At 44.7% G+C, this 13,159-nt stretch overlaps 1 protein-coding gene across 7 annotated transcripts in view; it reads left to right on the forward strand.

Moving 5' to 3' along the window:
* The window catches only part of MEST (mesoderm specific transcript), a gene marked incomplete at its 3' end in the record, with an annotated part of 62,988 nt that overhangs the window by 46,683 nt on the left and 3,146 nt on the right, over positions 1-13,159 (forward strand). For 5 of the 7 annotated variants that reach the window (XM_079931408.1, XM_079931407.1, XM_079931406.1 and 2 more), the window contains 8 exons: positions 7,186-7,340; positions 9,430-9,509; positions 9,918-9,995; positions 10,119-10,255; positions 10,408-10,466; positions 11,562-11,602; positions 12,141-12,211; positions 12,463-12,564. In XM_079931408.1, coding sequence (XP_079787534.1) covers positions 7,186-7,340; positions 9,430-9,509; positions 9,918-9,995; positions 10,119-10,255; positions 10,408-10,466; positions 11,562-11,602; positions 12,141-12,211; positions 12,463-12,564 — 723 coding nt within the window. Of the gene's footprint in view, positions 1-3,776; positions 4,016-7,185; positions 7,341-9,429; positions 9,510-9,917; positions 9,996-10,118; positions 10,256-10,407; positions 10,467-11,561; positions 11,603-12,140; positions 12,212-12,462; positions 12,565-13,159 lie in introns of those variants that run through there. The other 2 variants (XM_079931410.1, XM_079931405.1) reach the window with 1 other exon arrangement.

Raw genomic sequence — 13,159 nt, forward strand, 5'->3', positions numbered from 1 at the left:
TCTACAATTTGCACTCATTGGAGCCATACAGAATAAAATGTCTAATGCTGCTTCCACAAATATTTGAGGACTGCTAACACATTTCCCTTCTTCCACTCACTCCACAAGGGTTCTTTTCTTCCAACTAAACATGCCCGGTTATTTTAAACAGGGAGGCAGTGTGGGGTAGTGGAAAGAACGCCAGCTTTGGAGCCAGACGCATCTGCGCTCAGTTCCCAGTCCCTTCACATACTAACAGTGCTCTGAGCTGCTGTATCTTTCTCTGAAATATACGGATGAAAGTACTCATCTAGCGAGTTATTATGAGAATTAGGGATAAATTGGGTGAAGATCCATGCTATAGTAGGAGCTTAAAATATGACAGCTGTTACACCTTCAGTGACATAATTTGCAATGCATTTTAGTCGGTCTTCTCTGAACAAATTCCTGTTTATGTGTCTCTTAATATCTGCTGTGCAGAACAAAATAAAACACTTTCTCACTAGCAGAATAGAGCAGGATTAGCTCATTCTGGGTGCTTCTCTAATTACAGTCTACAGTCTACAGTGGTTTTTTTTTGGAGCCATATCACATTGACTCACTGACAACTAAAATCCTGACTCGCTTTATGTGCTGCTGTTCAGTCAAGTTTCCCCCATCTTGGACTTCTTTAGCTTATTTGAATCGATAATTATGGCTCTTGCAAGTGGCAGCCCCAGTTCTGTCCTGTTGTCTCCATAAATATCCTTGTTGTCATATTATGGGTCTCAAACTGGGGTTCAAAAAAAAATGATTATTGAACCCACAGTACCAGCCCTGCTGATCTCACCACTGTTGCACATCAGCAAGCTAATAAATGCTGATCTTTCTACCCTCATCTTTGCACAAATCTGAGGTCTTTTTATGTGGGACTGTCTGAGAATTGGAATGTGACAGGAATGTATGATAAGCTACGGGTTGAGGGAATGCTGCTGCCTGTGATGTCGGTCAAGTGTGGCGTTTGTATCCAAGAAATGAAAGGGTGCACTGAGAACCAGCCAGAGGCAGGCTGTGGATTTATGTACGGCTACATGTTTTCTCAGGCACTCCAAATGTTTTATACCTTGGGCCAGATTCTCCCCTGGTGGAGGAAGCTTCTCTCTGTAAGTCAGGCACGGTTAAAAAACTCATTAACTGTTTGGCTTCTGGGGCATTCTCTAGCATTCTCTCCCGGCTTTAGCCAAGCTGATCTCTGTTAGTATCCTCTGCGTTTTCCAGACTCCTTGCCTCTGTGCTGGGAGGTTCTTCCAAACAGGAATGCTTCCTTCGCCTAAACGAGTTACGGGTTTGAAGTCCTTCTCAACCTTGAGCCCTCCTTTTCCAAGGAGGTTTTTCCTAGCACTCTGTCCGGGAGGGTTTGTCTTGAGCATCAGACTTAGAATTCCCGTTGTCTTCAAGTGCTTCCCTTGGTCCCCTCTGCCGCCCCCCACCCCCCAGCAGTCTCCGCTCCTGTCTACCTACTTGTTCCATGTGGGTGGACATGTTCCATGGCTTTCAGAATAAGATCCTTTGTGAGCACTCAGTCCATTAAATACAAAATTGCCTTCATCTCGGATGCTGGTGCTTCTGGTATGGTGAGAATGAAAGTGCGGAATTGTTTGTAGGACTTATAGGTTCCATTGACAGTAAATACGAAAAACTATAATGCCAAGTTTGTTATATATTGTTGTCTTAGTTAAAATAGGAAAGTCTTTATTCTGTTGAAAGGACCGATTTAAATTTTGTTGAGTAATTATTTCAGTCCTTAAAAGGTGGTGGTTCGTTAAAATAGGTAATCTTCCACTTGTTAAGGGGAGTAATTTAAATTTCATTAAGTAACCAATTAAGGCCACAGAGGGTTTAAGTCCATCGGTGGCTCCTCATTTTCTTCGGGACAAATTGTAAACTCCTTAGGTTGAAATACTCTTTCTAGCCTAATTTTTTGTCTACCAGCGCCACGGCCCAAAGGACTTGGAGTTTTCCCCAAAGGCTGTGCGGTCCTGCGCCTCCGGTGCTTTGCGAATGCCGTCCCCTCTGGTTGGAATGCTCTTTGTCTCTGGTAAATGTCTATTCATCATTCAAGACAACCCTTTCCCCCCTCCCCTTAATTACTTCCTCCCCTGTGCGCCCTCAAATTCTTGTACTTATTCATGCAGTATTTATTAGGAGTCTGCTTTGTGGCCAGCGCCGTGGCAGGCTCTGGGGATACAAAAGGTGAATAATACTTGGGCTCGGGCTTTGAGGGGCTTGCATGTTAGGGGGAGGGGGCCAACCTGTCACAAAACGCTGATAGGAAATTAAAGGGAAAATTTAAGCACCGTCAGTTCTTGTGTGTCATCCTCACCGGATGGACAGCAGCTCGCTTTGGGGGCAGGGGCCATTCCTCCTTCGTCTTTGCACCCCTGGCTCTTAGCGCTCTGGAGGTGCTAAATTAAGCATTGGTTTCATGAACCTCGGAATCGACACCAGTAGAGGTGTACCCTAGACTGCGCCGCACGTTTTGGTGACACGCTCATAGATGGCGGTTTCTCCTATGTCTGACTGGTGGCCCTCAGCTCCCTGGCACACTGTGAGGTACCGGGTGGGCTCGGCTGGCCCGGCCTTTCGCCCAGATGTTCGGAATCATGCTCGCCCGCGCTCTGGGCAGTTGAGTGGCGGGGAGGCCTGGGCGGGCACGAGTGGAATAGAGGCCTGCAGCGCCCCTGCTGGAGGGAGCCGGCACCGCTCGGGCCGCCTGGCTCGCTCGCAGCCCACGCGTTTGTCAGGAATTCAATTTACAGCCAGAAAACGAACAGACACTGATTCTCTACACTTTTCTCTTCAAAGGCGTGATAGATGTCTTTTAAAGGATTGTGGATGAGGAAAAAAATCCTTCCCTCTTTTCCGTACCACTGGGGCCCTCGCATTGTGATTCAGTCTTAAATAAATGCATAAACAAAGGGAGCTTTAGTCTCATAATTCGGCCGATCATTCTTTCCGGCACAGGACGGGCTAATGCCGGGAGTGGGTGCCGCGGGAGGGCTGCGGCGGGCCTCCGGCACGCCGACCACGTCGCGCTGCCGCAGAGGAAACGTGCCCAGCGCCGTGGCGGTGGCTGACCGAGAGAGCCCAGACTTGCCCCAAGTTTTGCCCCGTTTTTTGCTCTCGAGCGGTCGTCCCTTGAATCAGCCGATTAGCTCTGCGGTAGCCCAGCCGAGCTTGTCGTTCCCTAGCCACTCAGTTGTGCCCTTGGTGGGTACCTGTAGTTAGGGACCTAGGAGGTGTTGGGCGTTCAGGGACCGCTGCTTTGGCCCGGGCACTCGAGCGGTTCAGAGCCCCCGCCTCAGCGCGGATCGCGAGCGGGATGTGAGCCGGCGCCACAGCGGAAGCCCTGGTCCCACTGCATCTGAGGTCGAGTGGCCACCTCTGGGGCTGGGGTGGGGGGCCTATGGGTGGTCTCGGGGGAGGTGATGGAGTCTCAGGAAGTCTGTCGTGTCTTCCTGTAGTGTTAACTCGCCAGAGGAGGATTTTTGCTACAGAACCTGTGGTTCAGGGTAGGGGGCCGTGAGGGAGCAGCGGGGTGCTGGTGGGGGTCAATACCCCTGAAGGTGCCCTCCGAAGCAGCTGCTGTAGGAGGGGCGCCCCATCCTTGCGCCCTCAGCGGGGCTGCGGGGAAGGGGGTGGCTTCGGCGGGAGGCGCACTGCAGCGCGGTGGGCGGGCCAGGGGCGGGGCGCGGGTGGGCTCTAAAAGTCGGTGCCCACTCACTCTGCGCTGCCGCGGCCACCAGCACATCCCGGCGCATCACGGCGGGCGGCGCCTCCTCTGCGGCAACCGCGCCTTGCGCATTGCCGCAGCGCACGCCCCGGTGGCCGCTCGCTGCTTGCCGCGGCCGCGCCGCCCTCGCGGGCTGTGGGCTGCGCCCAGCTGCCGGCCGACCCTGCACCGCTGCGGGCGCTGCGGCGCGCCCTTTGCTCAGGGCCGGTGTGCAGGCGGCATGGGATAAGACGCCACCATGGTGCGCCGAGATCGCCTCCGCAGGTGGGTGCGTGGTGGGAGAGGGGGTGGGGGGAGCGTGTGTGACTGGCTTGCAGACGTCGTCCCCAAATGGGGTGCGGGCCAGCGGGTGGGACTTTGTCCGTCCGAGCTGGGGCTGCCAGAGCGCGACTCCCGCAGTAGAGGGAAAATCTCCGGAGGGTGAGGGGGGCATGCATTCCCGTCCTCTGAGCCCGTTCTACCTGCTTGGAAGAGGATGTCTCGCCTGCACACAGTAGAATGTTCAGAACGCCTGATCTCCCTGATTTAGGATTTCTAGACCCTGGTATCTCTCTGATGCAATTTAGAATTTCTAGACCCTGGCGTCACCCCGTGCGGTTTAGAATTTCTAGACCCTGGTAGCGCCTTGGAGTGACTTAGGATTTTTAGACCCTGGTGTTACTCTGATATGGTTTACAATTTTTTTTAGACCTCGGCATCACCCTGGCATGATTGAGGATTTTTAGACCCCGGCATCGCCTTGGTGCGATTGACGGTTTTTAGATCCTGGTGTCACCCTTGCGCGATTGAGGATTTTTAGATCCCAGTACCCCCTAGGTGTGAATTAGTGTGTCTAGACCCGGTTTCACTTTGACGCGATTTAAGATTTTTAGACTCCGGTAACGCCTTGGCGCGATTAGGGTTTTTATATCCCAGCATCGCCTTGGCGCGGTTTAGGGTTTCTAGATCTGGATTTTGCCTTGGCGTGAATTAGGATTTTAACATCCGAATATCACCCTGACACGATTTAGGGTTTCTAGACCCCTGCATCGCCCTGGCACGATTTAGAATTTTGAGACCCCGGTATTGCACTGCGGTGATTTAGGATTTGAAGACCCTGGTGTCGCCGTGGCGTGAGTTACCGCATAGGTGTGACTAAACTGGCAGTGTCTTATCACCGAGGCGTAAGTATTTTTGAGATTTCAGTAACAGGAAGCCAAGTGAGAATGATGTGACCAAACTCATAATATTACACATGAATTATTTGCATTGGTTTACAAAATAGTTCATAGTCTCACCGCGATGCTGTGAAGTGGGCAGGTTTGGTGGTATTAAATGTGTGTATTTTTCCTATTTACAAGATGAAGAAATAAAGGCTCGGAAAGGTTCATTAATTTCTGGAAGGTTTGTTACTGGGGTTTGCTGAATTTGTACTCTTGATTCTTGGCTCATCAAAGAATGGAGATTTGGGTCAAAAAATGTTTAATCTATTTTGCCTACTGACTGCCTGATTGCTTACGTACTAAAAATCCTAAAATGTTGTTGGGGGCATTTTTACTGAAGTAATTAAGACAGAAAGCGGCTTTCTGAGGGGTTGCCTCTTAGCTTTCTTAGCGTAAAAGAGAAGGAAGAGGTGCGGGGTGAGGGTGTCCCGAGCGGAGAGTGTCAGTCCTTTCCCTCACCGCCCCGCATGGTGGTCGGCGGCGGGGCGGGGGAGCCTCTCCTGCTCAGCTCCTCTCGTATGCCCTCCCCGGCTCTCTGCTGAGTCACTGCAGATACTCGGCTGCTGGAACCCGTCAATGAATGAGATGAGAAGTATGGGGATCAGGAGTGATGAAATGCGCAGGTGAAAATGTATAAGCTTAAGTCCAGGACAGGTAGCGCTTAGAAATGATCATCTAAACCTGATACTTTTTGTCATCTCACCTTTTCAGGAGATAATGGGATGTAGCCTACTACTACTGTGGGGGGTGGATATTGCGATATAATGGTCATGTTCCGGGCATTTTTTCTAATCATTTCTTAATCTTTAATCTTTCTACCTTGGAAGGTAGAACCAAATCACTGGGTCTGTTTTATGGATATGCACTTCAGAGGGGGGAAGAAAAAAAAGACCGCCCTGGTGACACCTGAAAAATAGTCAAAAGAGCTGAGATTCTCTGTGGATGTGAAACTACAGGCTCTTATTTTTTGAAAAAAACTCTAAAATAAATAAATATCTTGTGAGTTGGATTAGTTTGTCAGAGATTGTGGCCAGATTACAGGTAATATGGTAGAAGGATACAGGCACAAAGAAATTTCCACCAGGGCTTTCACAATTAATTCCCCTTATTTATAGTTCTGTGTTCTTGACAATTCTTATTTTAGTTTTAGACGGTATTTCCATTCTGGCTGTTTTTAAGAGAATTTCCATTCTACTGATGGTTCTTTCCCTGGTGGCCATCAGGAGTCATAAGCTAGAAACAGAGGGAACTGTTTCTAATTCCTGTTTAGCACTTCTTGTCATTGTGGATGAATTGATCTGGACCTTCGAAGTTCTGGGCATGGGAAAGTTGGGTGTGCAAATCAGTGCTTTCCTCCCCAAAACAAAATCAGTTCTCAGATGCTCTGCTCCTCTTTTTGGGGGGATGGGAAGGAAGGGGCATCCTAAGAAATTAAATAAATGGGGGAGCTTCCTCAAGAGTCTGCTAAGAAAAGCAGAAATATAATCTGCTGCCCTGACCTCTCAAGAGATTAGATATTCAGGGTCATGATAAAGCTGCTTACGTTGGAATATACAGGGCACCTATCTTCTTACTTTCACAGACTCTTTACCCTGAGCAGTTTCTCAGCACAAATCCAGATAGTAGTAGCAAACTGGGCTTCACTGGAGTCAGAGGGTTGATAAATATTAGAAAATCAAGAGCAGCTCTCTGCTTTAGGACATGTGATGTTCCTACTTTTTTTTTTTTAAACAAACATTAGTTTTTTATATATATATATATATATGTAAAACATTTTACCGGTGCGGGGCTGGTGGGTAGATGGTAGAGCTTTTAGAGTAAATATGAAGGGAACCCTCCCTCCCCCCAGGAAGCCTTGATAAAAGACAATGAAGTTACTTAAGTAATTTATCTTCCTTTTACTTTATATAAAACCTCTACAGCAGGTCTTGGGAAGAGCACAAGGGAGGGGCTGTGGGGTTAAAGTGGGATGAAGTTGAGGGGGAAGATTACATATGAAAATAGTATATTTTTTTCCTTAAAATTAGAATGATGAGCAAATATGGTGATTGCCATAGCAGGCAGAGTACACTTACATTCTTGGTAAATTTTCTGCCACGGTTGACATGGAGGACAGGGTAGTCCCCACATGGTACAGAAATTCCCCACCCTGTTTTACCAGTTTGGGGCTTGTGTTAGAATCATGTACAATGTCACCCAACTGCTTACCCCGGGTTTCTGATTTCCCTACAGGATGAGGGAGTGGTGGGTCCAGGTGGGGCTGTTGGCTGTGCCCCTGCTTGCAGCCTATCTGCACATCCCGCCCCCCCAGCTTTCCCCTGCTCTTCACTCATGGAAGTCATCAGGCAAATTTTTTACCTACAAGGGACTGCGTATCTTCTACCAAGGTAAGAACAGGGCTCTTGAAACACTCTGCACGTAGAGGTCCCGTGGGTCCCTCTGAGGTACTTATTTTGCGTCCATTGGTCTCTGTTGCCCCTCAGTGATGGAGGGGAAAACCCTCTTTTTCTGTGTAGTGTCCATTTGAAGGAATGGACTAATTCCCCTCATTAATTTGATAGCAGGGAAACTCAAAGAAAATTGCTGGGAGGGTGAGGGTGGTGGAATGGAGATTCCAATGTCCATAGACTGACTTGTTAGTATAATTTATTTATTTTTTCTGATTTTGACTTTTTTTTTTTAACATCTTTATTGGAGTATAATTGCTTTACAGTGGTGTGTTAGTTTCTGCTGTATAACAAAGTGAATCAGCTATACATATACGTATATCCCCATTATCTCCTCCCTCTTGCGTCTCCCTCCCACCCTCCCTATCCCACCCCTCTAGGTGGTCACAAAGCACCGAGCTGATCTCCTTGTGCTATGCAGCTGCTTCCCACTAGCTATCTATTTTACATTTGGTAGTGTATATGTGACCAGTATAATTTACTTTGTAGCCTGATTTGCAGTGATAGATAGTACTGGCTTTCTTTTGTGAGCGCCCCTAGTGTCAGATAATATAAACAACATCCATAGATACAGCTGCCATTGGTTCTGTTCCCCCCATCCCTGATTTCATTTTATTGTTTCTATAAAGATTATTTGTTATATGTATAACTAAATGTGATTTAAGTCTTATACCTTTGTCTAAGTTAATTTGCTAATAATTATTATGACTGCTACTTACCAATTAATTACCTTATGCTAGGCATTGAATTATGTTTTCAACCTTCATAATTTCGTTTAATCTTTACAACAGTACTTGGAAAGGTGCTGGTCACCTCATTTTATAGGTAAAGGGAATGAGAAACAAGATTGGAAAAGACTGCTTTTGGGCGGGGGTCAAGAGCAATAACGAAAAATGTTTGTCATAAACCGTTTTTCATTATTGCTCCTGACCTCCTCTCATTCGCTATATTCAACTAAAAGTAAGTATATAATTTTCTTTATGTTGGTCACTTAGGTTGTTTCTAGTTTTCCAATGTTTTAAATAATGTTAAAGGGAAATCTCCATGTATGTGTTAATTTTTTCCTTATTTTTTCAAATAGTACTTCGTGTAAATGAAATGATTTATTTGCATGGATTCTCAAGAATAAGACTCCTAGGCTAAAGTATATACAATTTTTCATTGCTTCTAACTAAATTATTTTTGTAAACCTTATTATCAAATTCTCATGCCAGTGGCAGTATATGAATCTATCAGTTTTAATCTAATACTATTTTTTATTAGCAAGGCTACTTACCGTTTAAATATTTGGCTAATTTAAAAGATGTTTATACATTAAAAAATGTTCATGTTTATTAGCCTTTTCTTATAGTTGCTAGAATTTTGCAATAGTTGAGCATTATGCTTTTAATATTCAGTTGAGTCTCCTCTGCGGGAAATAAAATTGTTGGACAAATGGCATAAACTGAGGCACCCACTGGGTTGAGGAAGGGAATTTTTGTGAGGCCATTAATAATCAGGTACAAAGAACTTGTAGTTATTAAGTTGTGACTGTATACTTTTAACTGTGAAGCTTTACTTTTTACTGTGGAAAAGCAATTTACATATTAATGACACAGAATAAAGGGAGAAATGAGGAAATACTTCTTAAAAATCTAGGTGAAAGTAAGCAGTCTGCCGTCAAGTATTTTCATATAAAGTGAGCTATTTACGTTTATAAAAAATTGAAGTATAGTTGATCTACAATATTATATTAGTTCAGGTGTAAAACATTAGTGATTCAATATTTTAATAGATTATACTCCATTTAAAGTTATTATAAAATATTGGCTATATTTACAATTTTTAAATATACAGAATAAAAGAAAACAGATATCAAATGGCTATTCTTACGTAAAGCAATAAGCTTGCATTTTTAAAAAAAATCTGTTATTTTAATTTCATTAATTTGGTCAAGGTTTCTTGTCCTTTATACCAGATTATTTCGTTTTTTCATATCTTCAGGGTTATTTTCTTAGGGCGTCGGCCTAACTGCTCTCTCTCTTCCCAGACTCTGTGGGTGTGGTTGGAAGTCCAGAGATAGTTGTGCTTTTACACGGCTTTCCAACATCCAGCTATGACTGGTACAAGGTAAGGAAATCAGACTTCTGGATCCTACTATGCCTTTAAAAATCCAAAATCGAGGATTTTGTTGTCAGCACTGGAAGACTTGCATATTTGAGTTGCTTAATAAAATAGGATTAAATGTAGAACTGTTGCTCATTTACTGTAAGGGAGTAAAAAAGTCTTTGGCAATCTGGGAGCGATCATTGCCAAGTTAAAAAATGTTGGAGTTCCTCCCTCAATGGAGATTAATTATAAGGAATAAAGCACTTTCCAGGAGGATCATTTGTGGGCCTGTGGTGGTTTCATAAGATTTTCCCTTTATCGAAGTCTGTTTATTAAGCTGAGATAGGGATGAAACTCCTTTGCTGCTGTAGGTTGGAGAAGAGGAGGGGCAGGATTAGAAAGACCAAACCATCCCTTTCCTTCTTGTAGATTTGGGAAGGTCTGACCCTCAGGTTTCATCGAGTGATTGCCCTTGATTTCCTAGGCTTTGGCTTCAGTGACAAACCGGTAAGCAGCATCTAGATGGGGCAGTGTTGCGGGATGGGGGTAGGCAAGGATGGAGGGGTCAGGCTGGCAGACACACCTGCACCCTTGACTTCACCCTGTGTGTCTGGGCTCTCCTTTCCCTAGAGACCACATCACTATTCCATATTCGAGCAGGCCAGCATTGTGGAAGCTCTTTTGCGGCATCTGGGGCTCCAGAACCGTAGGATCAACCTGTTGTCTCACGACTATGGGGATATCGTTGCTCAGGAGCTGCTCTATAGGTCAGTGAAGCCATGACTTGTGTACGATTCACAGGTTTCACTCGTTTAAGATGAGAGAAGTACATTGTTCTGGGTTCTTTCTGGCCCTTTTCCCTCTTGGGAGTTTGTCTTCAGCTGCTCAGTAAGCTATGTGTTTCCCTCCCCACCTCTAGGTTCAAGCAGAATCGATCTGGTCGGCTTACCATCAAGAGTCTCTGTCTGTCGAATGGAGGTAACTGCCTTGGAGGCGGGTGGAAAGCGAGGTGTAGCCTAGAGGGCCACATTTAGATACGGCAGTGACGTCTAAATGGTAGCCTGATGGTACTGCAAACAGACCCAAGCAAAGTAGTGGATCTTTACCTCTTTCATGCCATGAACCACTTTGTGGCCTGATGAGATTTACTGACGCTTTCTCAGAGTAATATTTTTAAATACAGAAAATAAAGTAAGATTACAAAGGAAACTGATTATCTTGACGTAAGTTAATAGAAAGCTGTGTTATAGTAAGATGTGCTTTTTAAAATGTATTTAATGCATTTTCCAGCAAGATCTTGTGGTGTGTCTGGTAACAACTGTGATTAGAAGTAGTGGGGAGTGCAGATGATATTTCGCAATCTCTGCAACAACTGCAGTGGGTTCTGCAGACATTTGAGATGAAGCCACAGGTGCTTCTACTACTACTGTGGTTTGTGTCATAAACTCTCAATTCACAGTAGTGCCAAGTTTCAGTTGGAAATTAGCAAGCCCTTGATTAGACCTTTTGGAGATGTTTCTTGTTCTTTGCCTGCCATTGAGCCTGGCTTGTAAATCCATGAATATCCAGGTGCCCCCCGAACACCTTAGAATACCTTAAGGGCAGATTGGGAGAGAAGTCTGTTTGTCCCTTTATCAGTAATGCTCATGGCTTTCTCCCGTTGACTCTGGAAAAAAATGGAAACGGAAAAGCTCTAGGTGTTTTGAAGCATCTACACTTCTGAAAAATCTCTGGTTTCCTTTGCAGCCCGAATAGTTAACAACATTGTGTATTCTGAGGAATGGGTGGAAACGCTAAGGGGAGCCAGAGTCTAGTCATCAGCAGTGTGGATGACCATGACATATTTTTCCCTTCTCTCTACAGTGGGGAAAGTGATCCCAGTGGGATAGAGTTTGACCTGATAAACACAGAATTCCCTGGATAAATAATAAATGACAGTACTAAGTTTTTATTTGTAGTTTGGTTTTTGGCAGTAAAAGCCCTCAACTAATAGGGTGAATTGTCTCCGATAATGGGCCTATGTTTGGCCTAAGATTGTTGGTAAATAACTACCCTAAGTCTCTTCTCCTACAGGTATATTTCCTGAGACTCACCGTCCTCTCCTTCTCCAAAAGGTTGGTTACTCCACTGACTAGATCTTTAGTTTTTAAGGTTTATACTGATATAAATAATGCTGGTATCTTTATAACGGCCATACCTGCTCTCAAGGGCTGTAGTTAAAATCTGTTTCATCATGAACTCATGTTAATGAAGTTAATTTTTTCCTTAATAAAGGAAAAATAAAGCAGTAGAAGTGACCCCTAGATAAATAAAGGCTTATTTCTGAGAATGAGAGCAACAAATATTTGGAGAAGTACAGCTATCTAAAGAGTTGTGTCATTAGCATGATGTTTGAACAAACTGGGATCCTAGTCTAAAGTTGAATATATCAGTTAAAAGTCTTCGGGATTTAGGGAAGCGTAGAATGTAATCTTAAAGGGAATTAGAAATAGATTTGTTTTCTATGGGAGAAGAATGTGGGTAAGCAAAACAAGAAACTAAAAGCCAGTAGATTTGGCTAAAGTCCTTTTTTAGTTCCTAGTATAAAACCTTTTATCCTGGATAGTTGTTTTCTTTCTTTGGACTCTTCGATTTTTACTTTCACACCTATAGCTTCTCAAAGATGGAGGCATGCTGTCACCCATCCTCACGCGACTGATGAACTTCTTCGTATTCTCTCGAGGGTAAGTCATTGTCAAACACTGATTCACTTCAGCATGGGAGCAATGTAGTGAAAAGTTGCTGCCATTAAAGTTCTGGGCCAAATCTCAGGGTTTGACCCTTTAAAGTAAAGGTGTTGACCACTGCCAGGCAAGTAGTAGAAGGAATTCATAAACCAGTCAAGGGTCAGACATACATGACCTGAGGTTCCAATCATACTTGATGTACTGAGTTCTTCTCACACTTACCTTTCTGCTTTTTTGGACTCGTTCAGTCTCACCCCGGTCTTTGGGCCATACACCCGACCCTCTGAGAGTGAACTGTGGGACATGTGGGCAGGGATACGCAACAATGACGGGAACTTGGTTATTGACAGGTAAGAAATAACCCTTTGCTTTGGTTTCCAGAGACACTTCTTTTGGGAAGTGGGGAAAGATGTGGGATTGTGTGTTCTGTTCCTTGCTTTCATAACCACAAGGAGAGTGGTTATGACCTATGAGGCAAACCAAAAAGTCATGCTCTGTACTTTCTAAGAAGAAAGAAATTGAGAATAGAGTGAGCTCTGAGCCTAAGCCATTTGGCACCATAAGTTTGGATAAACAGCTGCAAATTCTAATGCTAATTTAGTCTGTAACTGACTGACTGGCAAATCGTCTTTGGACCTTTTGTCAATAGTAAATGTTTCAAAATGTCTAATCATAATTCTGAAAGGTGCTTAATGCCTCTCTCAAAGTACAGATTGTTTCCTTTTTCATATCTTTTCTGTAGCAACAGGGACTGAGAAGGGAGGTTTCTCTGTCTTGTACAAAGAATCCCCATGCCTTGGTTCAAATGAGAATGTAGCCACTTTCGCAGAGGGAGCTAGAGATAGTGTATCCAGAACTACTTGGGGTAAAAGGCCCTGTCTCTTTGCCAGCTGGGTCAGTGTAGCTTCCAGTGTGTTAACTGGTGGCTCTGCCGGGAACTGTGAG

The sequence above is a fragment of the Stenella coeruleoalba genome (assembly GCF_951394435.1).
Source record: "Stenella coeruleoalba genome assembly, chromosome: 9".
In the NCBI taxonomy this organism is placed as follows: domain Eukaryota; kingdom Metazoa; phylum Chordata; class Mammalia; order Artiodactyla; family Delphinidae; genus Stenella; species Stenella coeruleoalba.